The sequence below is a fragment of the Neovison vison genome, chromosome 9 (assembly GCF_020171115.1).
Source record: "Neovison vison isolate M4711 chromosome 9, ASM_NN_V1, whole genome shotgun sequence".
Classification (NCBI taxonomy): Eukaryota; Metazoa; Chordata; class Mammalia; order Carnivora; family Mustelidae; genus Neogale; species Neogale vison.
The window spans coordinates 17,545,630-17,572,678 of record NC_058099.1 but is presented as its reverse complement, the minus strand read 5'-3'; the positions used below and the strand labels follow the sequence as shown (position 1 = coordinate 17,572,678).

General features: G+C 47.4%; 1 protein-coding gene across 1 annotated transcript in view; it reads left to right on the top strand.

The window, feature by feature from the left end:
* The window catches only part of PAPPA (pappalysin 1), a 235,416-nt gene that overhangs the window by 108,715 nt on the left and 99,652 nt on the right, over window positions 1-27,049 (top strand). The window contains exon 9 of the mRNA XM_044265042.1: window positions 4,924-5,015. Coding sequence (XP_044120977.1) covers window positions 4,924-5,015 — 92 coding nt within the window. The remainder of the gene's footprint in view (window positions 1-4,923; window positions 5,016-27,049) is intronic.

Genomic DNA, 27,049 nt, shown 5'->3' with positions numbered 1-27,049 from the left:
TGATTAAGGAAGGGGGAGGGAGTGATGCTTGTGAGGTCAAGAGATGACCAGGAGAGCTTCCAGGAGGCTCTTCAGTGTGGGAGCTGTGAGCTACCAGCAATCGCTAGCAATCTGTCGATTTGTCTGCAAGTAGCTGCTGGCCTCAGAGGAAACGCAGTGGTTCTTTTTCAAACATGTCTATTCCTCAAGTATGTAATACAATACGTGATTCTGACAGAGCGACCAGTGTGCACTTACGACGGGTAGGCTTTTCCTCTTCATCGTTTTGTGGGTACTGCAAGGATCCTGTTTGGCTTTTCCACTCCAGCCAACGTTCTGTTAATGGGACCCAGGGCATCTGGGTCAAAACACTTCTACGTTCTTTGCTGGTTAACCATTTCAAGTTGTTAAAACTGCGTATTTCTTTGTTATTTCTGTTGTATAGTCTTATATGAACAATTTACAAAATGGGTTAAAAGCTCGTAAAGATAACAAAATACTCTAACTCACGGTAATGTTGAAGCCATAAATAGCAAACAGTACCCCAGAGTGAATACTGAATGTGAACGTAAATAAGTACAGGGAGGCAAATGAACCAGAAAGTGAAAGACTCCACAGGAGCAGCCGAGAAGGGAAAGTGTGAGTGGAGAATAGGAAGCTGTCTGTTTGCACCGTGGATGTTACTGGGACATCAGTCCATTTATCCCCCTGTCCACAGGGCAAGATACTGCGCAACTATGAAATGGGGGCAAGAAGCCATCCAGAGTCTTGCATTGTTTTAAAAAAAAATTTTTTTTTTAAACTAAACCTTTGGGTTTTTTTCCTCCCAAATTAGCACAAAAATGTTGTCTGGCACAAAACAGAATAGTTTTGTCCCTGGAGGTGAAAACAAGACCAGAAACTGTTTGCAGTTAAGTTTCTTATTACTAAAATTGCGTTCCTGATTGCTAACGTGGTTGCAAGTTACACTATTGCTAAGAGACTTTTAAAACTATGGGCCGATTTAATGACGAACATCACACGTGCAGAGGGCAAACCAGCTATTGGCGAAATCCCTTCATTAAATGGCACTGTTGGGTGTCGTATAATATCTGGGCCACGTGGAATTGCAGGGACTGTTTCAGGAGGGGGAGGGGTGCTGTAAAGAGAATCCGTTTCACAGTTGGATGGAACTGCTGATGTGTAGACCGTGAATCATAGGAGTGGTACGTACATGAAAGAGAAGTGGTAGATGACTCTTTCTGGTGCTGGATGGGAAGAGCAATTTCATTTGGTAGCATTGATTTTGTGGGATGTGATATAAACTGGAAACCTGCTTTGGCATGAAAGGACCGGCCAGGAGTACAGCAAGGATAACACCGGTTGGGCAAGTAAGCGTTTGCACGTGAATACCCGTCCACGCAGACGTCCAGAAGCTCTTTGCTTTCTGGTCCTGACTTCACATGGAAGGAGAGATCGAATGTTGCATATATGCCCAGGAGATGCCCAGCATGGTACAGCTTTTGAACATGGCTGTGCAGAAAGGTGGTATGTACAAGTTCCTGCTGAGTGTGGAATTATGGAGCAAACCACATGATGGCCAAGAATCTGACTCGCCAAGCATAGAAGATAAAGCTCTTCCTTTGTCAGATAAGGAAACTCATGGTGTGCTGTTGTGTGCAGTTAAAATCATGTCCAGATGCAGCAACCAAACAGGACGATACAGTTTCTAGTGCTTAAGATTACACGACTGGGGAAAGGGGAACCACTCACCATTCTCTCCCACATGAAGACATCACCCTCTGGCTCTGGACACAGCTGTTGTCTGATGGAATACTGAGCAGCAGAGCAAGGCAGTCTCCAGGGAGCGTGCCCCATCATTTGTGGGCCCAAGACTGAGCTGCATGTCCAGAATATCCAGGAAACATTTGCGGTCATTGCTGACAACCCATAATTGTGATTTGGGATTTTCTAATTTAGCACAAAGAATACAAAAAAAAAAAAAAAAAAAAAGAAGGAAAGAAAGAACGAAAGAAAGAAACTCACCAGATGTGGAACCTCACCTATAACTCAGTCTGTCCATTTTGGAGCCAGATATAGACATATTGGTAGAACGCTGCAAACAATATCATTCTTGCTGATCTAGAACTATTCTTATTTTTTTTATTTTATTATTAATATAAGTAGTGTTTTCAACAAGGTTTTAAAAAACTTTTTAAAGATTTTATTTATTTATTTGACAGACAGAGATCACAAGTAAGCAGAGAGGCAGGCGGCAGGGGGTGGGTGGTGGGGACAGGCCCCCAGCTGAGCAGAGAGCCCGGTGCAGGGCTTGCTCCCAGGACCTTGAGATCATGACCTGAGACGAAGGCAGAGACTTAACCCACTGAGCCAGCCAGGCACCCCTCTATAAGGCTTTTTCAGTATTTTACCTAGAGTTGGTATCCTACACAGAAATCACTTAGGTTTCCAAATAGTTGTTGACATGCTTTGTAGAAAACCAAATGCAGCTTATGGGTGGTTCCCTCGGCAAAAACAAACAAACAAAAACTTTGAGGCAAAGGACGAATGTCATCTTAGCTAACTGGATTCTTCACGGGATGACATGTGCTGATTCGCTCTATGTATTTAAGGGAGTTTACAAAGATACTCAGGATCAAAACTTAATGAGTCCCCAGTGTAGAAAAGCTTTGGATACATATGATGATAATATTCATAAATGTTTGTTGAGCCTTCTCTGTGTGTTAGCATTGGGCTACACTATTATCTCCTTGGGTCCTTCCGACAATTATATGAAATCGGTTCTATTACTGCACTTGACAGAAGAGACAACTGATGTACAAAGGCTGATATGGCTTTCTCGAGCTCACACACCCAACAAAGCAGAACCAAGATGCGAATCCGGGGTCCCTGTTCTCATGTGGATTCCCCATTGCCTCACTGGGTCACCAGTAGCCCTGCAGGACTGACAAGTGAAGGAGCAGCTCCATGCTTTCTGCCGTATTCCAGGCACTGTGCCCGGCATTGCGTGGCTAGGATGACAAAGACTGTCATTTCCTTTGGCATCTGGAAACCCAGTATAGGGAGCTGTCGGGCAAACACGTGAAGGTGGTCCGTTTGACAGGTGCTGGGGTGGATGGAGCCTAGTGACTTTGATCGCAGAGAAAATGGCCACCCACTCCAGCTTGGGAGGTCAGAGAAGGTTTCTCAGGAGCTCTCTGTGTAATGATAGATCTGCCATACCTAGAAGATATTTGTGGTGACACTAACGTTTTGCTTAAACCAATACAACATACTGTTGGGCGGGTTAGATGTGTTCTTTGTGGCTTTGGGAAACCAGCCCAGGTTTAAAAAAAAAAAAAAAAATCTCCCTAGATAACCCATGTGATAGCTAAGTAACACAAGGCGATCACCAGTTTCCAACACTCGAGGTTCACTGGCAGAGATTGGAAATATGGGCTCCGCTTGGAATATGGACTTCTCTTCTCCTCGGTTCATGCATTTGCAGACAGGAGAGTTCAAAAATCCCTGCACCAGCCCCGCCATCGTAGGGATTGATGGCGAGGCCCCCTCCTGCTACTCTGACATCTCCTTAAAGCAACAAACATTGCCCAGTGTTAATTGCCCGAGTGAAAGGAAAAGTCTTAGGCCTCTTCCATGCTTCCATGGGTCCCAGCTGGTCCCTGGGGAGGGAGGGACAGCTGCCACACACTCTGCAGAGACCTCCCAGGACTGAGTGGGAAAGGGAACCCTGACTCCCTGAGCATCTTCTATCTGTCATGCACTGTGCCCGCCACGTCAATTTCCATTCCGTTCTTGCACCGGCTCCAAGGAGCGGGTGGAGTTATCGCCGTTTGAACCTGTGGGAACGCGGACACTTGGCGTCTGGAATAGCGTGGTCCAGGGGATTCTTCTGCCGTGATGGAAACCTATTCTGTGCTCTTCTGTTTAGTAGCCACTTGCTACTGATCGCATACAAGGATCAAGGGCTTACGTTGTGGCCACTGCGACTGAAGAATGGAAGTTTACGTTATTTTTAGTCTTTATTGATTTAAATGGTCCAGTTGAGATTAGGAGACGTGTCTGAGATCGTGCGGCGGGTTTGAAATAAGGGGATCTAAACCCAAGTTTTCTGTTTCTCAAAGGTTGGGTATTTTCCAGGTCGTGATCATCTATTTGGTCTTTTTAGCACTTTCTCTTTCTCCTCATCTCCTCGGTCCAGCATTGCTCAGTTTCTGTCCGTCCCAACCTCTGCTGAACCGTCCTGAGCTGATAGGAATAATTCCTATCTAAACAAAACAAACAAACAAGAGGAGACACTTTAATTTCCTAATAGTGTACTTCCCATGGGCCTTGGAGTTCCTCACACCATGAAATGACACCCCGGATGGAGAAAGCAATACTTTCTCGTGAAAGGAAGACCAGACCCAGGCATGTGTCTGGGGAAGAAAAAGAAATCTTTATTCTTAAATTCAGGATTGGGAGCAGGGCGGGGATGGGGAGCAGGGAGGAGGCTAAGGTAGGGCACAGTAAAGAACAGAATTTAGGTTTCAGAAGCTCAGAAATTTCTTTCAAGTCCACCACTTTAAAACGGCGGTGAGATCTCCCAGACACGCCTGGGGTGGGGGGTGGTGGGGGGGGCAAGTTGTTTCCTTCATCCCTTCATCCATGCCTTTCTCCCATCTGACTTAACTGGCAAGATCTCAGACAACAGGTTTGAGGCATGAACTCTGCTTCGTTGTGGCAAGCACAGAATAAGGCAGGGGTTGTAGGATCTTACACATGTATATCTTTATAGGTCTCGTGGATGAAGAAGAAATGGACACTGGGGCGTGAGAGACTTGCCTGAGGCCTCTTGGAAAGTTCCTGGCCTGGGGAGGGACTCTCCCACGGTCTGCTGTGGTTCTGCAGTTGCTCCCTCTCTCTCTGTCTCTCTGACGCATCTCTCTTCTATCTCTTCTGCAGAAGCCAAGGTGAGGAATGTGATGACATGAACAAGCTCAGCGGTGACGGCTGCTCCCTCTTCTGCCGAAGGGAAGACTCCTTCAATTGCATTGGTAAGTCTGTGTCATTTCTTGGGGCTCAGCTGGTGAAGGGGACCGTGCGGGATGGTCAAGTCAACAACAGCAGTCCTGAGGACTGATGATGGTTTACTCCTTAGTCTTAAAAACACTGACAGATCGCCTCCTGTGGGCCAGACCCTGTGGGGAGCACCGGGGCATAGAGCAATGGGAAGCAAAGGAAAACCAGCAAATGCTCCTGCCCTCCCGGAGCTTTGAGTCCCTCCCGTGGGTGACAGCTCTCCAGGAGGGTGATTAGTATAGAATTTTAAAGGCTAGTATTCTCGCATTGGAGATAAGAAAACATCACAAGCCAGAGAGATGATGACAGTGATCAGAAACTCTTGGGTTAGGAGTGATTGGAGACAGAACCAGGGCTTGAACCTGATTCTGTCTGATTCTTAAGCACGCGTCCAGCTCTTTCTGCTATACGGCCTCCAGCCAGGGTCCCAGAACCCCCCGTAGTCCCCTTCGCACACTCAGAACCTCTGGCCGCGTCTCTGACGGGAGAGTGGAGGAAGAGCAGACAAGCCTGTGTTGAGAAAGCAAACGTCCTTTTCCCACCTTTACAGAGTCAGATGGGAAATTTGTTTTCCTCTGGCTTCTCGCTGGTCTTGTTGTTTTAGTCCCACTTGGGAGGCCCTGACCAGCCCGGGGCTGGTAAACAGACTGGGGTTGGGGGGCAGGGATGGAATTTTGAGCTGGCTCAGATGAGATCATACTTCCTTTAAGATGCAAATCGATACCTGAAGATCAAAGGTCCTCCGGCTAATCCCCTGGGCTAGAGGTGAAAAATAATCACAATCATTTGCAAGTACAAAAGACAGAGGTGCTCTACCCGAGGAGGGAAGGGGCAGCTACTGAGGGCATGAAAACACTGGCGGGAAGATTTCACACTGAAAGGCAATTTTCTAGGAAGACGAAAGGGAAGGAAATGTCATCGGGTCCTCACATTCACAGTGCATTACAGGGAATGCATTTAGACCTTCCTTCTCCTGGGGGACTGTGTGAACACTGTGAGCTCTTCACCATGCACCCTTAGTCCGTCCTCAGCACACACGGGTGGGGCATCTCCTGTCTCCTTGGCACTAAGTGTGGGCTCAGCAACCCAATAAGAGGTGTCCCACAGCTAACTGTGAATGGAAGAAAGGAAGATGTGGAGGAAGGAAAGATAAGAATTTCCAGGCAGGACCTCAGGTTTCTAAATGATAGAAGGCTATTTTCTTGGCTCTGCTGATTTGAGCACGGTCCACGGTAAAAAAACTTGATGTTCGCCTAGTGATATGGCAGAAGGAGTCTGGGCAGAAAGTTAGAAAAACCAGGCGTTGGTCCTCACTGTGCTGAGAAGTTGCCCTGTAACCCTGCCCAAGCTGCTTCCCTAGTCTGGGCCTCAGTTTACCTGGTGGAAAGGTCAAGGAATTGGGTTAGGCGGTCTCTAACAGCCTTAGCTATACTCAACTTGTGTTCTTTCCAAGGTGTGTAGCTGTTCGCCATTCCCACGAGCTACTTGCCTTTGTCTCCATCCTCCTGATACCCAGCAGCACTCCCAGATCCTGCTGGAAAATATCCACCTATTTTGCTTGCACTAAGGTGGCATGCAACGGAGGTGCTTCTGGAAGGAAGGGAGGGTGTGGTGGTGAAGGTAGGACAGGGGACCTTCAAAGAGATGCTAGGGTGGCCTGACACCTACATTCTGGGGTGCTTTGGAGCCGTGCAGCAATTCACGAAAACAAAGGTCCCTCCTCCAGGGGGAAGTTCATCACGCACCGTAGGGGTCTGCAAACTACAGTCCATGGGCCAGACTGGCCCACTGCCTCTACTGGAAAGTAAAGTCCTACTGGAACAGAGCATGCTCGTTACTCTACCTATTGTCTGTGGCTGCTTTCCTGCTGCAAGTTACTGAGCGGGTACAGCAGAGGCACTATGACCCAAAGAGCCTAAAATATTTACTATGCTGGCAGATCTTTGCTGGCCTCCTGGCTCATGGATTGGAAGTCTTTCATATTCTTGGCTTTCTGAGTCTGGTGCAGAAAGGAGGTGACAGTTACGACATGATTTGCCATTTCTAAGAGAAAGAACTGACTTTTAAGCAGACAGCCGTGGGGCCTGGGAGACTCTTAGATATAGCACTGGGCAGCGAGTCCAGTCTTAGTGGGCCTAACTTTCCGCCTCAACTTTGGCCAGAATGACTGGTCGGGACTAGATCAGTGATTTGTTAACTGTGTTAACCGAGATGCTTAAACAGAAAGAGGCGAAGGCAAGGGAGGTGTCACAAAGGTGAGATCTGGGCCCTCCTAGGTCTCCTTCACACACAATTGTTCGGTACTAGATGCTAAGTGTTCTACTGGCAATGACAATATTTATCAAACCCCCATGATGCGCCAAGCACATTTATAAATTCCAATTTTCATAACAGTCTTTTATGGTCCTGTTTTTATGCAAGAGGCAGCTGAAGCCTGAGGGGTGAACCAAGGATACACAGTTAAATGGTAGAACCAGGACGCAAACCCAGAGTCTGACTTCAGACGGTGGTGAGCTACCTGCAAAAAAAAAAGTGACTCCTGGTCTTGTAGGGCTTTGAGGCGAACAAGGAAGACTGTGCCTTAGAACAGTCTGTCTAGTGAATTAATGGACCGGGATACAGAATGGCCAGTGGTGTGGATGGCGTCCAGGGAGGACTCCGTATTACCTGGTATGTGGAATATGGTTTGTGTTAGAGAAGCAACCTCAGCTACACCCCCGCCCTCACCAGTTAGAATTCCATTATAGAGACTCAGTGAGACACAGGACATTCCAAGAATTAAGGAGTCTACCCGGAGATCCCAACTCCCGGGAACTACATTCCAAGGACAAACTCCATGCCTTTGAGTCTAGAAAACCGTCGTCCCTTAAGAACAGCTGAAGAATAGACAGAGAGTCTTTTGGCTCCCACCACAGGCAGCTTCAGTGAGTCAGAGAAATGGCACTGGCGTGTGGGAGGCTTTGCTGAGGTGGACTGGTTTCATCATTATGTTTGTCAAGACAAGCGGCTGAGGGAACCGGCTCGAGTGAGGCTGTCTCGGGCTCACGCTGTGGCTTAGACATGCGACCTTAGCTGAATGTCGGTGTTCTCATCCAAAACCAATGGTGGAAGTCCTGGGACTCAACTGTGGAAGATATTAATCAATAATTTTGGAAACTTACTATCTGATTCTCCTTCCTAGATTTAGGAAATAACGCTCCTTGATGGAATAATAATGGGGCAGAGCCCAAGCCCTCTACCAAAGTTGAAAATCCAGAAGTCTCCTTCCCCGACTCCCCTTTACAGCTTGAGTGTAAAGAGCCACACTTTCCCCTAGTCGTTCTGATAAGGATGGCTGTCATCCGTGTGTTCCCAAAGTACCAGTGACAGCATGTGGCCGGAGTGTGAAAGTGACCACGTTCTAATATCTTCACAAGACCAGTCTTGGGACCTGATCTTGAGCTTAGAATGGGGCTTCAGAGTGTGCAAGCCTGGCTCTCTGGCCCCCCCAGAGAGTGTACTGTAGCCTGTCAATATTCTCTGAATAGCTTCTGTTTGCCCGTTTTGCTTCAGTTAGCCAAAGTTGGTTTCTGTTGACTGTCACTTAGAATCCTGACAGAAAATTATTGTCATAAGTTGCTATAAGGTTTAGCCTCATTCTTAGCAAGTTGGATGTGTTTGATGTACACGAACGGTTACTTACCCCATGTCTGTGGAGGTGTGGGGGTGGGGGTAGGGGATGAGTAGCAACAATGACCACCATTGACAGTTCCCCATTAGGTGGGGTGTATGTCCTGTGTCAGGCCCCCTTTCTTTAGTGTCAGCCTGTGAAAGGACTCTTATACCCAGATGAGGGATCTAAGACCTATTATCATGTCTTAACCGGACCAAGGTAATAGGCTTCATAGAAGTGTGATCCTATCTCAGATTGAGTAGAGGCCCCCTGCTTTTTCTCCTCTACTCCTCTGCCCACCATCTAAATGGATGACTTCCTTCTCTCCTCCCTCCCTTCTTCCTTCCTTTCTCTTCTTCCCCCTTCATTATTTTTTGTCCCCGACTGTTTAGTTGGGCCAGTGTTTTCCCTGGGTTTGGTGACACTAGTGTGAGGGTGGGTGACAGATTTATGGTGGCATTCCCATTCACTTTTCAGAAGCCCACACATCCGGAAGTATTCCCAAGGTGCCAATGTGTGATTAGGCAACACCCCGGGACTTCCCTTTCCCACTTTCCCACCCCGGCGCCCTCATCCCCCAGCACATAATGACTCGCTTGTTAAAAGGAACCACCCATAAGACCTCTTAGGCAATGTAGGCTGCATCCCCAGCGATGTGGAAATTATCTTGTCCTTTTCCCCCTTTTTAAAAAACATAACATACACCAGGCCTTAGGTTTCAGTTAAAAAATGTGGTATCAGTTAAATGATAACTCCCCACCGCACCCCCTCACCCCCACCCCAACAGACGCTGGCTGGAGGCAGTGTTCGGCAGCGCTGGGAATTCTGTTCCTACAGCACTGAGTCATAAACTACAGCCAGGCTGCTGATAAAAGCTGAAGGCGGGAAGGTCGTGTTCAAATTGCACAAAATGGGAAGCATCCCCAAAAGGGGCTCTGCCCAGGGTTACATCTCAAGCCAGCCCTGGGAGTGAGCTACCTTCTGAGATGACACGCAGTGGCAGTCCCCTGCAGGAGATGTACTTGTGGAGGATTCCTCGTGCTCCGTTTTCATTACTGCCCTGTGTCCTTCAGGATGGCTGGTCCCAGGGAGGAATTTAGATGCGGGGGCCTGGGCTGCAGCTCAGCATCTAGCAGCCTCAGTTTCCCCCTCTGTGACAGGAGAGTGATCGGACTGAAGACTCTAAGGCTTCTTTTCCTGTCTCACACTGGCATCCTCTGTGTGTCCTTTATTTAAAGACTTTGAGGTTTCAAATCCTACTTGATGCTGATACACAGTTAGGAAAACAAAGCAAACGGACCCCCACGTTGTTATTCCTGTATGTCTCTTTTTCTCGCTTCTTCCTGACTCCCCTCCTTCCCACCATGCCGGGGTTGCCGTGAGCATGACGTTGTCTCTGGTCCCTGACATAGCATCTCCAGCCCTGTCCGGGAGCCAGGGCCAGTAACTCAATTATCTAGGAGGCAGCTGAGGCGGAGGAGGGGAGATCAGTCCTCCTCCCCACTCCCCAGTCCCTGGGAGGGGCGGGGGGTCACAGAGCCTTGTGGCCCCTGTGTCAGGCTGCCCTGGCCCGCTCTGAGCCAAGGCGAGAAAGAAAAACAAGAAGATGAATCGACATGTCTTTTCGGTGGATGTTCTAATGATACTTTAGAACAACAGTGACTGAAAAGAAAAACAGCATCTGGTTGGGGGGAGGGGAAGTGGAAAGGGGGGGCAGAGAATGGGCTCTGCTGGGAGTTGCATTTATTATTATTTTTCTTTCTAACGAAGTGAAATCATAATAAGACGATCCACCTCTCACCTTACAAAAATATTAAAATGAAACAAACCAAAATTAAACCTTCTCCTGGATGCGGGTATTTCTTCAGACTTCCCTCTGTGGGAAGCGTAACTTTCACCAAGTGACCCTCCTGAAATAAAGCTTCCTTTGACTTGAAGCCGTGCCTTGAAAAGAAGAGAAGAGAATTATGAGTGGTAGTCACAGGGGTAGTGGTGGTGGTGGTGATCAAGGCATGAAGGCAATCACCTGTCAGGCTGGGTGGCTTGGTGACGTGTTGATTAAGAATATGGATTCTAGGCGCACCTGGGTAGTGTAGTCGATTGAACCTCTGACTCTTGGTTTCAGCCCAGGTCATGTTCTTGGGATGATGGGATGGAGCCCACATCAGGCTCTGCGTTCAGCACAGAGTCTGCTTGAGATTTTCTCTCCCTCTCCCTCTCCTGTGTGTGCTCTCTTGCTGTCGCTCGCTTTCTCTCTCTCTCTCTCTCAAATAAATAAATCTTAAAACAAAAACAGAACATGGATTCTGGGTGACAAGCCTGGCTCAGCCCCTTTGTAATCTGAATTTCAGTTTTCTCATCAGTAAAATGGGCTATAATAGATCCTACCTCTTAAGGCTCTTGTGAGGATGGTACGAGGTTATATATGTAAAGATCTTAAAAACAGTAGCACATGGTAAGTGTTACCTATGTGTTTGCTACTACTGTATTTTTCCTGCCTTTATTAATGCCATTGATTCAGAAGTTGTATCAATCCACCCCGGAATCCTAGGAGATAAATGTGTTATTATCTCAGTTGCCTATAAGAGATCCTCTGAGGTTCAGAAAGGTTAAGTAACTTGTCCAAAGTCCCACAGTCAGAAATAGTGGAGGAGGGTGCACCTGCATGGCTCAGTGGGTTGGGCCGCTGCCTTTGGCTCGGGTCGTGATCTCAGGGTCCTGGGATCGAGTCCCACATCGGGCTCTCTGCTCAGCGGGGAGTCTGCTTCCCTCTTTCTCTGTCTGCCTGCCTCTCTGCCTACTTGTGATCTCTGCCAAATAAATAAATAAAATCTTCAAAAAAAAAAAAGAAGAAGAAGAAGAAGAAGAAAGAAAGAAATAGCTGAGGAGGGGTTCACAGTGCTCCGGGACAGGGTCTGCACACTGAACCATGAAGTCGTGTCATATGTAGGCACCTAAATGTCCTGGCTTCTGGGCTAAAAACCCTTTTCGTCCATGGTTTCATTCATTTTCCCATCAATTCTGCACATTTGGACTCATAATGCCCACTTCACCGATGAGGAAAGAGAGGTCCTGTGAGTGTCAGTGGCTTGTCCTAAGTACCCCAGTGGAGTGGATCAGAAAAGACCTCAGACCCCACCTGCCTGCCTCTAAACACCGCGTCCAGTACCCGGATGAACTCCCAAGAAACAGCAGGCAGCTTTCTCTTTTCCACTCTTTCTGCTTTGGTGCCGTTGGCACACGGCAGGACGTGAAAGGGAATGCGTAGGTCTTCTGTGCCTTTTTCATGAGTCATGAAAACTACAACTTTCGGTTATTATCACCCTATAAACATTCCATGGCATAAACCCCTTGTCCCTGACAAAAGGCCCTCCTCTGTTTCGGACTGTATTTTCATTTTTAAGAGCTCACCCTCCATGGACAGAAGCCACCTTGTTTTTTAGCTTAGGAGGACTTTGACACTTAATCCTGTTGTCATGGCAAAGTGGCAGCGGCACAGGAGCCTGAGTTCAAACATCCTGTGTGTGTAATTACTCCCTAGGTCATCCTGGGCATCTTGCATGCTCTCTGTGGGTCTCGGTGTCCTCTCTGGAAAACGGGCATGATTATAAGCCCCCGCTTGTGCTTAGAGGAAGATGGACCTGACCATAGGGTGTTGAGCACAACGCATGGCAGTACGTAGACCCTTGACAATGTCAGTTACTGCCTGGTCCCCTTCCCCTTCCTCACTCCCATGTCAGTAGTGACTGATACAAAGGCCTCTGATCCATGGGCTTGGGGGCGGGGAGTGGTCCTGAGCCTGAGCCTGCCATAAAAATGTGGTGGTCCCTTGTGCCAAGGAACCGCCCCCTGGATCTCAGCTCCCCCACCTATCAGGTGATGGGATGAGCCAGATGAGCTCCCAGGGCCCTTTCAACTCTGACTTCCAGAATTTAAATCTGGGATCATTATTGTTTTTAAACTGTGCATTTTAAAAGAAATGGAGGCTTGGGGAGGAGAAAGGAATTCCTTTAACCTGAAGGGTCAAAGAGGGTCACTGAGGGGACAAAGGAGCAGGAAAGGGAGGCGATGGGGCGGAAGGCTGCCGAGAGGGGCAGGACTGAAGATCTGAAGTCCTCAACTGGGAGGTCTGATGGATGCATTCAAACGGCCCAAGTGGAGTCAGCCCCAGTTAGGATCAAGCTGACCATCCAGCCTCAGACCTCGCTCGGCTCGCCACCTCCTTCGGAAACCCGGGAGGCCTACCCCACAGAGAGGCCAGGCTGGCATGAAAAGAAACAGGACCGCTCTGACGCCAGAAGGGAGGAATTCTAGCCCTTAGCCCAGGTCGGCTTCCTGACTCACGGGGAGGGGTCAGGCTCAGAAGGGCTTGGAGCTTGAGTTTGAGGAATCAACACCACACTTTGATGTGCCCTTTGAAAGGCAGCCTGACTTCCAGGCAGGTGAATCCGGGGAGCCAAGAACAAGGGCTTCTTTATGGCCTTTAAAGTGTGACCAGAGACCTGCCTCACCTCCCTGTGCCTCACTGTGCTTCTGCGCCACCGTCGTGGCTGAGGTAGCTGGGGAGAGCCAGAGAGAGACAGAGGCCTGGAGGGCCAGGTGTTGGGGCATTTTCCTAGCTGCTGGCTTTCTGCTCTTTCTTGGGGACCATGTTGTGTTGGAAGATACACTTAATATTCATGAGCTGTGATCTCCACTTGAAGGGAGTGCCCCGGGGGAAATTGAAACATTAAGCAAGTGAGGGATATAGACCTAATTGTATCCTCCTTTTCTTTTTGGGCAGAGAAGTAATATGCTTAAAATAAAATGATGGATGTGCAGTCAGGATTGTGTGAAAAGCCCAGTGCTATAGCCGGCAGAATAAATCAGCTCTAACAGCCGCAGTCAGAACCAGGCAGGAGACCATGCGAACTGGCTGCCGGATCCCACCACGTCATTCATTCACACGTGTGTCTTGATGCCTGCTGTGTGCCTAGCCCGGTGCTAGGTGCAAGTGGACAAGGAAGCAGTGGTCAAGGAAGGCCAGGGGGATGACACTAACAGTCGTCTGAATGCGGTTGTTGAAAGTGCCAGTAAGTGGATGTGCTTGAAAGTGTGTCCATGAAGGGCGTCCTTTACATGGGCTAATAGTCAGGAGGAGCCTCCTTGAGAACACCTACATTTATGCTAGACTTGAAGGTCGAACAGGAAATGGACAAATTAGGGAGATGTGGAGCAGGGTCATGGAGTAAGGATTGCAAGAATTTCAGACTGTTAAATCCTCAAGGCATAAAAGGGCTTGCAAGGGGGTCAGAGAAAGGCACCATGGCCAGATGGGAGTGAAAGAGGGAGTTGAGCCTGGAACCTTGCAAGTTCTCATCCTTTGGGCCCCTGAAGCCCTCGGGGAGGCTGTTGCTCCTGGTCTGACGTTTTGTGCCAAGCCCTGCACCAGGCATCCGAGGCAAGTGCCTGCTTGCATCACTCAGGGGTCAGCCAGCTGCTGCCCTTGACCAAGCCTGACCCGCAGCCCATCTGGGTACATACAGTTTCATTGAAACCTACGTATACTTCTTGGTTTTGATATTTGCCAATACAAAGACAGAGTTGAGTAGTTCCAACAGAGACCTTGGAGGGCCCACAGAGCCAAAATATTTACTGTCTGGCCCTGTCCAGAAAAAGTACAGCTTACCGCTGGCATAGACGGATGAGCATCTAGTCAGGTAAAAGGATAGCCACTTGGGGAAATCAAGGCAGGGGGGAAATGAAGAGGTGAGGGTATTACCTCATTTCATCTTGCTCGTGGGCCTGGAGAAGCTTAGCTGTAATTGTACTGACCGGACATTTTCCCATTACACATCGGTCTCCCTTTACCCTTCGTGGAAGAAGTTAGCCTGTCCATTCTTGTGTCCCCAGCATTCAGCTCCAGCCGGTCATTAACTGATGCACTGAACTGAGTGACACTCTGTGACAGAAAAGAGTGCCCAGATGAGCCGGAACTGCTCACCACCTCAAGGCATCCCTTGAGGGGCTGCAGAAGGGAGCCTGTGGATATTGACGGAGAACCTTCTGCGTGGTCTCATTTCAAACCGACAACACCCCCGGCAACCAGGCAATATTATCACCACTTTCCAAATGACACAACAGAGCCCCCAAATGTTTAAGTGACTTTTGAGAAAGTGGCCTTTGTTCAGTAAATATTTATCGAGCTGGAAAACCACCACACGGGGAAACAAACCTTCAGGAGCGATGCAACCCATGGCTGCTGGTGGCCTCACAGCCTACTTGACCTCGACTTTGGCTCTCCAGGAGGCTACAGGAGGGCGAGGGTGGGGTGGAGTGGAGTGGGGTGGGTGTTTGCTCCCATTCTACCCAAGGAGGAGCTGAAGCCTGGGGAGAGGAAGTGACTTGTCCGAAGCTGGTTATCCTTAAACAGCAGAGCCCCGATTAGAACCCAGATCTGTCTAGCTCTGCAAGCAGAGGAGCTGGGGCTGTCCTCCAAAATACCAGACTCTCAGAACAAGTAGGAGTGGCGAGACCTGTCTGTATATTTCCTCTCTTCTTCCATCTCACCGTCCCTGACGGTAGACGTTGTAGTAGAAGTAGCTCATGATTAATTTCATTCGTTTTCATTAATTTAATGCTTTTTCTCTATTAACTCCCTTGATTAATTGCATTGACCCTCTGTGGTAGTTTAAATATTATGCCAGCTAGAGGTGGCAGGATAAGAAAAAAGCACAGAGATGTTAAGTAATTTACTCAAGGCTTCCAGTAAAGGGAAGCCTGATTCTCAAGCCCTCGGGCTGAACTATTAATTTACACTACCTCTTGATCATTAAGGTTATCTAATAAAATGTGTCCTCTTAGAGATCAAGCGTTGAACAGCCTGCCCGCAAACACATAATGAGAAGGAGAAACAATGCGTGTGCTGCGAAGGCATCTTCACATAACAAAAGGATCCCAGGGTCTCTTTAAGAAACACTATCTGAAGTGTTTGTTTACAGATCATTAAATACTTAACAGAGGGAGAAACTAGAAGCGACTTTCTTTTGGCGGCTACCGATTCAGTACCGAGAAGAAATTAAGATAAAGCAAATCTGAAATTATAATAATTTTTAAGGGATTGGGTTTTCAGTGTTCATTTGCCAGACGGAAAGATAAAACACTCCACACCCAGGGTCTAGTCCTGCTTACCGGGGCTAAGGTTCCCTTCTCCCCCCGCCCCAGGCACAGCCAGCAAAGACAGCTGGAAGCCAATGTGACCAATCTCACACTGGTTTTGTTGTTGTTGTTGTTGTTGTTGTTTGGGGGGGGGTCTGTATTAAGCGCCTGCTGCATGCAAAGCTCTGTGCTAGGTAGCATGCAGATGGGAGTGACAAGTGGCAGCAGAAGTCCTTCATTGGAGGACTTCATGAGAGCGGTGTTGTTAAGGATGGGCAGAGACTCCTGGGACGGGATCACAGGAGGAATGTGAAAGCTCCCTGGCTTGGGGGGAGTCTGAACCTTCCTGGGCACCTGGGCTCCTTAAGACCAGGTGCACAGCTCTGCTGCTATAAAGGTCCAGAATGAGGCTTCCTTTGGGGGTGCAGTGAGTAAAGTGGTTCCAAAAAAAGCTACTCAGAGGAAGTCACTAGATAGATGGGTGTCTGGGTGTGATTCTGCAGCAAGGCGTGGTTTCTGGGCAGAAGCCTAATGTGCCTTGAGCAGTTTTGTTAGACCAACCTCCCTGCAGTGGGATACTCTTCAAGGGCCAACCAAGTACTCTTGGCAAACTGATCTGAAGAGAAATCAGAGTGAGTCTGGCTTTCAACACCAGTCAGAAACCCAGCCCAAGTTACCCATTAGATTGAACTGCGGTTGCAGGCCACTGTCGGCAGGGCTGCAGAAGGTCCCAGCTGGGGCCGATCCCTCAGTCCAAAACCATGCCTATAACTTGAGTTCAGCCTCATTACCCGTGAGAGGGCTGCACAAGCATCTTAAACCCCTCTACCTTCCCATTTGTCGGTGTGCCCTTGGCCACGAGAACTCCTAAATGGAGAGAGAGAGAGAGAGAGAGAGAGAGAGACTGAATGACCTGACCCAAGAGCTCAGGGGACTGCGTCTCTGCGCCACGCTCTGTCCACCAAACATCTTTTTCCATCTGTGAAATGGGAGTGCCGTCCCTCACGTCTCCGGGAGCTGGGATGTATCCTTCCCATCCCTGATGAATGAGTTCATCCCAGATTTGTTGAGTGCCTTTTATGTGTCAGGTTCACGCTAAGGCACTGAGGACGCCAGGTTGGTTTTTGTCCTTCAGAAAGTGTTCAGTAAATATCGATTACGATGACTATGAATAATCTAGTTCTTACAGGTATTGAACACCCTGCCCCTGAAAGAGATCAAGCAGAAAGTTAAGAATCTTTACGCAGGGAAGCCATGAGGGAGATTCTATTAAATAGCATGATTTAATAGAACGATTTCAGTCTGTTTCTCCCCTAACTTATCTGGCTCTTTCTTGAAGTGTTGACATTTCCTCTGAAGTGTATCCCTTTCTAGTTTTCCTTAACCCCTCTGGCCATACCTACACAGTCCTTCTGTCCATGCTTTAAAATATTAGAGCTGTCCAGAGTCCCAAAAGGAGCTAGTTCTCATGCTACACTGTCTCCTTGAGCTCATCCTTACAAAACCAAAGACCCCAGAGTCTCTGTCTTCAGTCTGGGCTTTTCTCTGGACCTATGTTTGGACTTGCAGACCTAGTTGCTCTAACTGGATACCCCCACGGTACTCAAACTCATCGCATCTGATAGCAAGCATACTGATTTTTCTCCCCAGACCTGCTGCAACTCCTGTTTCTCTCCTTCTCAACTGGTGGCGCCACTCGCCAACCAGACATTTCCCCTAGAAGCTTGGGAAACATCCTTCTCTCTTCCCTCTTAGTCATTCCCCACATCCAGCCAATTACCATGGTGCCCATTTTACCTTGAAACCTAGCCTCCTCCCCAAATCAGTCCCTTCTCCCTCTCCCCACCTTCCTTGCTCTGCCCCAGCTCCCCCCCCCCACCGCACCCCCACATCCAGCTCCTGCCTGGACTTTTGCAGGAGAAAATAGTCCCAGGTTCCCCATCTCTGGCTTGCCTTCACCTAGACTCCCCTGTCGTGAGAGCAGGCTTCCTAAAATGCAAACATCCCTTTGTCCCTCTCCCTCTGAAGAGTCAAATCTAAATCCCTTACTTGGTCCTCCATCATTCAAGGTCGGAAGCAGGCATTTGTACTTCAGGCCTCAGCGTCTTCTGTGCTTTACAGACTAGGCTGTTTCCAGCTTCTGTCCCTTGGCTCCCAGAGACTGGCAAGCATCCCTACTCCCTGTCCTAGGACCCTGCAGAGTTTCAGCCCCAGCGTTCCCTCCCAAGGGAAGCTTTCTCAAATCTGAAATCTGGGCAGCACTGAGGCTGTGTGTGTGGGGATGGGACGCCCTCCTCTGTGCTCCTGCAGTGTCTCCTACCGCAGGCATGGACTTGCTTCCCAGAGTCCAGACTCTGGGCTCTTGGGGTGTTGAGAGCCTGTGTAATTCATCCGACTCCCCAGAATTCAGTCCTGGGCCTGGCAAAGAGTTTGCGGCTCAGTAAATACAGAATAAACGAGTGAAGGAAGGACATGTTTCTTAGCAGACAGTTTTATTATTCACGCAACAAAGCGGAGTAGAGCTTTGTTGGTCTTTAGAGGCAGACAAACCCCTGTTTAAATCACAGGCCCCTCTGGCTTCTCGGGGTCCTCTCCTGTCCGGCAGGATGTGTCACTGTGATGGCCCTGGAGCGGAGTTGCTAGCGTTCCAATCCTATTTCTGCCTCAAAAGTGGGACGGAGGCTGCTACAGTTTCTTCATCGATAATGGGACCACGTCACAGGATTGACACGTCACGGGACTGACAGGCCACGGAGCCACAAAGCATTATTACAAGTGTTTGCCAATACTCTTCTTTCGAGCCTCTTTTTCCTTTGGTATAAAGGAGAGAAGGGCTCCTCGGCGGCAGCCCCCTTTCCCCATCTCAGTATTGACCGTGGCCCTAATTCTTTGACAAGGTCCAGGGGTTTTAGAACCTCAGCAGAAGGGATGTGCTGATCCGGGGGCCTTTGGTGGTTACTTCGATCCCCCCCCCCCTTCCGCCCAGAACTGTCTGATAACCCCAAACTGAGCTGCTTTTCAAAAGCCAGGGCCAGTGCCTGCTAGCTTCCTTTTTGGGAGGGAGCCTAATTCACCAGTAGCTGGAAAGAATTGCAGGTAGGCCACCCCCCAGGCAGAGAATTCAAAGGAAAGTGGATAGCTGTGTAAATCGCACTGCTTTACCCCGGCATTTAAGCCGGCGCTCTTTGTTAAGGAAATTGATGGCTTTGTAAGCACTGCCTCTGAAGGGAGTGCTTGAGTTGATGGCTCCCCATCTGTCCTCGTAAATTCCCTAATGGACTGTGGGCCCGGAGGCTGGGCCCCGGTGTGTCCAGTCACCTGCCAACAAAAACTCAGATTCCGTTTAAAAAAAAAAAATAAATAAATAAAAAGGTTTAACCAAAACAGAAGTGATTGAGCCCATGCCATGTAACTGGCACAGAGGAGCAGAAACAGATCGCTTCCTTTAGGGAAAGAGGGACTCCTGATCCTTCACGGAATCTGTTTCCCTGCTGGACTCCACGCCAGGTGTTTTTTTTATACAGCTTCTCATTTCATCCCCGGCATGTCTGAAAGGCCGTTATCTCATGAATTTGCCCAGGAGGGAACCGGGACTCAGAGGGGACCTGGGTTGTGTGCTGCTGGGGAACACCCAGCTCCTCAGCAGGGCAGGCATGTGGTGGCAGCCCCGGCAGCTCCCTCCCCCAGACCCCGCATGGACCACAGCATCGCAGTCTAGGGCAGCCTCTGAAGAGCTTGTCTCTTTAGATCCCCCTCAGTGTCCACAGACCCACAAAACACGTAAACTGGGCAGCATGGGTGGGCATGGACTATGGAATCTAGCTAGCCGGCATTGGATTCCAACTTCAACTTGTGAAACCTCATGTGAATCTAATGACTTAACCTCTTTATACACAATTTCCTTGCCTGTCAAGTGGAGATAGCAATAGCACCAAATACACAGGGCTCTTCTCGGATGGACATTGTATACTGAAAAATATTTAACATTTAACAAAGTGCCCGGCACGTACCAAGTCATCCCATTATCCATTCAGTCAATACATTTATACCTGGTAGCTAATACTGTTATTGGAGACTTAGCGGATGCTATGGGAAGGCATAGGAGCGGGGGGTGGGGGGGCAAGCAGGCTCCCAGGGTGGGGCAGGTTTAGCAGAGAGGTTTTTTGCAGAGGAGTGGTTGGTCAAACTATGGACAAAGATGACTGGAGACTAGTTAGAGGAAAAGCAGTGTTGGGAATTTGGGGCAATATGGTCCCTTTGGGAAGCAGCCATACTTGGAGGCTGTCAGCTGAGACTTGAGTACGCTAGAGAAGAAAAGAGAAGACTACAGAAGCAGCAGGGACACGATTATGCCTTGTCCATGGTCATCGAGCCTCTGCTGGCAAATGTTGAATGGATACCAGTATCTTCTGAGGTGGCCAATTTCACTTTCAGCCCAGATTCTGTTGGTTAGAAGGGTTCTGATTGATGTTTTTAAATGTTCAGGTTAACTCTTAAAATTTAGGACCAGATTTTCCCTCCTTCCCTCATTCCCTCCTCCCTCCTTCCTTCCTTCCTTCCTCTCTCCCTTCTGTCCTTCCCTATCTTTTTCCTTATTGGGAGGAGAGAGAGACACATAAACATATATGCATTTCTGTAAGAACAAAATACCATTCAGCAATACAGATCAAAGAGCATATATTCAAATTAACAGAAAATCCTCTTGCAAGGGTACAAGAGGAGCCCTGCCACCATGTAAGGTAAAGAAAACTTACCCGCGTACAGCTCAGCCGGCTGACTTGGCTTCCGCCCGTGAGCTCTGTGTTGCCCACCTCACCAACTTGGAGATGGAGGACACTGTGGTTTGAATGCCTCATCTTTCTGAACTTATCTGAACCATATGGCAGGAGGATGGTCTTCGAAGCGGGCCAAGCCAATCAGGGCTCGGGTGGGAGGGCTCCATTTGGACACTCTAGTTGCTTGCATGGGAACCCCACCAAGAACCAAGCACACTGCGGTCACCTTAGTCATGACCAGCTGTGCCAGACTGGGGTGACTGACTTGGTTTTCATGTGGTGCCCTGATTCATCCTCGGTTCCTTGGTGACATAGCATCCACTTGCCCAGAAGTCTCTCTTCTCTGGAAACTTGAGGACACCCTAACGGATTGCTAGGTGGCTTGTTTTACTGCACTGAAGAACAGACATGCGTATGTGCCCAAACTGCCTTTGTTTGGAGGCATGGTGTTTTCCTTATGCTTACGTATACACATTCCTCACAGACCGATTTCTATTTGAAATTGCATATCCCCGATATTTATAGAATGAGCCAACCCAAACCCTTGGCCTGAAGCAATGAACCATACAGCTTTCCTCAACTTACCTAACCTTTCTGAATCTCTGTTCCCACATCTGCAGAAAGGAAGCACGTGGACTAGATAATTTCTAGAGACCCTTGCAAGGCTGACCCTTCATTCGTTCATTCATTTGGCTCTCCGTACTGACTGCCCTCGGTGTCCTGAAGTTGGGCGTGGAGTAAGTGGGCAGAACAGCCCATGTTTCTGCTCTCAAGAAACTGCCCCTTTGTGTTAGAGAGAAGGCAGTCATCAAGGTCACTGATAGAGAAGCAATGGAATGCTCCATAGACAGTGAAATTGGTGAGTGCGATGCAGTCCGCAGAGACAGGAGTGGAGGCAGCGTGTTTGGGAAGAGGCCCCACTGAGCCCTGGACGTGAGGCTAAGGCCAAACAGTGAGCTGAGCAAGCCATGTGATGGTTCGGGAGAGGAGTTCTGGATTGCATCTGCACCAAAGAAACGTGCATACAATCACATGTCTGAGTATTCGCCATGATATTTTATCTGATCGTTGCAGCCACTTTCTGAAACAGGGGGAGAAGCAGTCTTGTCATTTCCTTTTGATAGACACAAAGAACGGATCCCAGAATGGCGATGTGTGTTACCTGGTCTTGGAGACCTTAGGTTCAGATTTGGATTTCCTGTCCTTTATCCCATCTGCTGTTGGCCAGGGTCCTCTCCTGTGTTTCTAGGAAGGGGTTCAACTGTGCTATTCTCAGGTTTCATTTTGCTGATGTTTCCCCATCTTCAGACTGAAAAACTGGTTTCATGATTAAAGAGTGGAACCTTAAGATCCAAATACGTGAGGTGCATGGGTGGCTCAGTCATTAAGCATCTGCCTTCGGCCCAGGCATGATCCCAGGGTGCGGGGATTGAACCCAACATCGGGTTCCCTGCTTGGTGGGAAGCCTGCTTCTCCCTCTCCCATTCCTCCTGCTTGTGTTCCTCTCTGTGTCAGGTAAATAAATAAAATCTTAAGAAAAAAAAAATACATTGTAGAATGACTCCTTTGAAGGGGATCCTAGTGCTACTTGGTGTAACTCCATCTGGAGAAGGGAGATCGCAGCCCAGAGAGGGGAATGAGAGAGTATCTCTTCTCGACTCCTCTCTTTCTCTCTCTCTCTCATTAAAGATTTTATTTATTTATTTGAGAGACAGACAGTGAGAGAGAGCATGAGCGAAGAGAAGGTCAGAGGGAGAAGCAGATTCCCCATGGAGCTGGGAGACCAATGAGGGACTTGATTCTGGGTCTCCAGGATCATGACCTGAGCTGAAGGCAGTTGCTTAACCAACTGAGCCACCCAGGTACCCTCGATTCCTGGTCTCTTGACCAAGCTGCAGATTTTGAGAAGGTGTCTCATTCTCTATCCTTTCTTTTTTTACCTATTTATTTACTTATTTATTCTTGGTATGGGGCGAAGAGATCACGTTACATCCATGGACACCTGATTTGCGGTTGTCTCCCTTCATCACCCTTTTATGCCACTTTTGTACATTCTCTGCTTATGACTGCTTCAGATCCCTTTTCTCCATTTATTATTAGCTTATATTATCCCAGACAAGTCTCATTCTGTTATTTCCTGCTCGTACTTTTCAAGGCCTTCGGGTCCTAGGCATCACTCTCCCTCCTGTCTGTGCTTAGAACGCCTGCCTGTTTCGTGGCTGCTACGTAATTCATTGTGGGACTCAATTTTACCTCCTCTCCCATATCATGAGATAGCACTGGAATCCAAAAGAGACCCAGCTGAAAATCATTCAGGGCTTTGAGCATTCTGCTCTATTGAATGCCTTGTCACTTATTACGATCACTATCTTTGTATATCATCTTCTTAGGCCATTCAAATAACAGTACTAAATTCAAGGTGATGCAAATGTATCTCCAAGTTCCAAGTCATAAGACCATCAAATTTCTTTATTAAATTTCAGTCCAGTAGGCACTACCTTTTCTATCCAGATGTTCCACTGCTTTGCAAATTCAGTTAAGGAAGAAAATAAAACAATATTTAGGACAGATGGTGAGGCCTGATGTCTCATGGGAGGAAAATATTATGGGATGGTTTAGATAGAATTGGATTTTTCCCTCTAATATGTGCTTGGATTTATAATAGGATCTCATTCTAATTAATATTTTCATAAAAACCTTTCTATCGTACAATCTGCTGAAACAGATTCAAGTCAGGTTTGCGGTCTCTTCAGTACAATCAATAACAGACATTCTGAAACTGCAAAAGAACCTTGTTAATTCATCATCTACTCAGCACCTGCTACGAGAATGGCTTTGTCCTAAGAATCAGAGATGTGAATAGAAGTAACACTGGAGACAGCCCAGAAATGTCTCACACAATCCAAGAGCTATGCATAGTCCACTCATTCATTCATCCTCAAATGTCAATTCCATAATATGGTGAGACAATTTTCTTGATCCTAAAGACAGGTGTCCACGTGGAAATGTGCTTCTTTGAAACCTATGTGACATGGGGTGGGGGGGACAGTGGGGAGGAGAAACAATAATACATAGGATTTATTTTTAGATCATGAATAATGATGTGAAGGAAATACTACAAGATGGTATGGATGCTCTAATGGGGATGGTGGAATGAGATGTGAGCTTACTGTAAGTAGACGAGGTTGGTATTTGAGGAATTTATATTTTAACTGGGCCATAAATGATAAAAAGGAAGAGATTGTGAGAAAAGCCAAAGAAAAAATATTGTAGGTAAGCGAATAGCAAGTTCAAGTTCCTGGAGAAATAGCAAATTTTGCTCATTTAAGAAATAGAGGCATGTTAAACAGGGGGATGGATGGATGGGTGGGTGGGTGGTTGGTTGGTTGGTAGTGAGCAAGGGGGCAGTAGTAAGAGATGATAGCTAAGGTGAGGACTTGTTGGCTGAGATAGATACTGAATCTCATCTCACATGTTATGGGAAACCACTGAGGAGTTTTAGGCAGGAGGATGGCCTGAAAGTTTACATTTTTAAAAAGAGCACTCTGGCTGTGCTCTGGAGGAGCACGGGGGGATCAGGAAACAGACTGAAGAAGCAAAAAGACTTATTCGATGAGCAGGGGAAGAGTGACCGTGGCCTGGGTTATGGTGGCAGTGATGGATCAGAAGTGGATCTTTTGGAATACCCTGAGATGAACGGGTACACAGAATGTGCTCATGGGCTTTATGTGGGGTTGGAGGGCGGGCTGGAAAAATGGGAGACGTGACTCAGACAGTTTTGGTCTGGCCATTGTTGGGCAATGTTGTCATTTACTGAGATGGGTAAGAAAGGAATGTGGGAGAAAACATTACTTCTGCTTTAGAGATGATGATTTCGGGATGCTTTTAAATAGATATTGAAGTAGGGATGTCACTGTAGGCCGTTAGGACTCAGAGAAGACGTCATTTCTAAAGAGACACATTGACACATAGATATTTTAACATTTTTATTATAAATGAGGACTGAAGGACCGAATGTAGGTAGATAGGAAAGGGGACCTAAGGCCTGTCCCTGAAGCCTGGCAACATTTAGCAGAGGTCTAGGGAAGCAGAAAGCAGCAAATAAGTGTATGTGGGATAAGCTGGGAGCCAGAAAGAAATGGGATAGCATGTGCCATGGTGTCCATGAGAGAATGCTTCAGGAAGGAAGGAAGGGGCTGCTGCTTTATATGCTTCAAGGCAGTCTAGCAAGACGAGGATTTTGATGTTACGGTTTTAGCCACCTCGAGGTCAATGGTGATCTGGACAAGATTGATTTTGGTAGAGTGGCGAGTACAGAAGTCAGATTGGAGAGAACTGAAGAGTGACTTGTAGGTGGGAAGGTTGGCAGTGTAAGTAGAGGTAACTCGGAATAAGCTCCACGAATCGTGGAAAGAGAAGTGTGAAGGAGGAGATATGGTGGCAAGGAGATGTGGAATGAAAGGAGGTTATTATTTTTTTTTTAATTTTCATATTTCTTTATCTAACATTTTTATACAGGCCATATCCTGTTTTGCTGGTTTGGAAGGAGAGAAGAGTGATGCAGGAAGGAAAGGGGGTCAGTTTGTACTGGACAGGTAGCAGTACGAAAGAGTGACAAGTGAGGCTTCATAGAGTTAAAAATGTCCGAGTCAAATCCAGATGGGAGATTCAGGCCGAGAGTAGCCTTTTCGGCTAAATAAATAAGGACAGAAGCTCTGAGCTGTGAATTCTGGGAAGTAACTCTGCATTTGAGGACAGAGATACGGTTGGGAATGAGGATAGACAAGACAGTGGAGCTGGCGTACAGAAGGATTTGAGTGCTAGGTGGGAGGTTCGCATTTTGCAGAAGTCAACTAAGTATTCCAGACACCCTCATAGTTAAACTCCTCATCGTTTAATCACTTTAGGTCATAACTCTTGGGAAATGGGGGAGACCCAAACCAGTTAAGAGAGTATCGTAAGGGCCAAGTGGACAGAGGACCAGGCTGTACCCCAGAGGGTGCTCTCCATGATAGGCCTGGGTGTGGGATGGGAGTGTTAATGTGAGACTATATGCATATCCATTCTTGTTTTCCTAGTTCTTTCTGTTTACTCGATGATGCCTGGTTGTCACAGTGAAACACGGGAAGTCATTTCTGGCCCACTTTGGTATATGGCCAACCCTTGGAGGAACCAGAAACCAACTTAAGCTCCTCCGATTCAGTAGACCTAACCAGCATCTGAAACTTGTTAGCGGATTCATGGTTCTTTAGAAGCCTTCACCACCCTGCCTTCTGTAGTCTGGATGGACTGATCCGGTTGAGGAGGTTAAGAACAAACCCCGGGTTGAATAGAATTAAATGAGGTCAGCAGTGTGGGTTTGCCATGAAGCCTTTGAAACATAGGCGATATAAAGTCCAGATATTTCTATTCCGGAGGCAACATATGCCAATATGCCACCACCATCTCCCTGCCAAGCTTCCCCTTTGTAAACCTTTGGGGGTTAAGCATTCCAGTTTCCTATGTTCCAAGAAACTATTATTTGGATACAAAGTTTGTGCATTTTTTGGTCATTTGTTGTTGTTGTTTGGATGAACTGTTATGTGGCATGAAGCTTGTTGTGGTTGGACCCATCCCTAAACAAACAGCTGAATTTAAAAATACAATTTTTTCTGGTGTTTAAAAAAATACAGAAAATAGTAATCATTTGGACTAACCGAATATCCTAATGCCAATCACTGTTCCCTCAGCTGGAAATAGAGATATGTACTAATTTCACAAAAGCTGACCCATCTGCACAGATAAGAAGTTTAGAAAGACAGGTAAATCCTACCGTCCTTTGGAAGGTAGCCCATATCACGAGAGCATGCATTCAAATTCTTGGCTTACTCTCTGAGTCTTATATTACATTTCCTATTTCTTAAAGCTCTCATCTGTGGAGAGCTTTGTTTTGTTTTTTGTTTGCTTGTTTATTTTTTTTCCTTGATGGGCTGGAGACTTGGTAACCCCCAAAGCTTCTCGGACTACTAATATTTGGACCACACCAGGGATGTTGTGAAAAGTGAAAATGGAGATTCCCAAAAGGAATACTGAAACTTGGTTAAGGGTAACAAATTATTTTGTTGCCAGAATTATATACTGAAAACACGGTCTGGTAAATTGGCCTGGTGTAGTTGAAAGGCCATTGTGCATTATGCGTTCAAGAACCAATGATCTAGTCTTGTCTCTACTAGAGACATTCTTTAAAGGCTTCAGCAAATCACTTCAATTCTATGAACCTCAGCTTTCTGATACAGGAAATGACATCATTGCTTTCAACTCCCAAGATCATCATCATTGTCATAGACCATTTACTGATCACCTATTATGTCCTGAGGGCTTCACCTACATTTACACTAGACTATAAGTTCTATGAGGTGAAGGTCATGGATGATTTATTTACTGCTCTGGACCTACAGTTTATTAC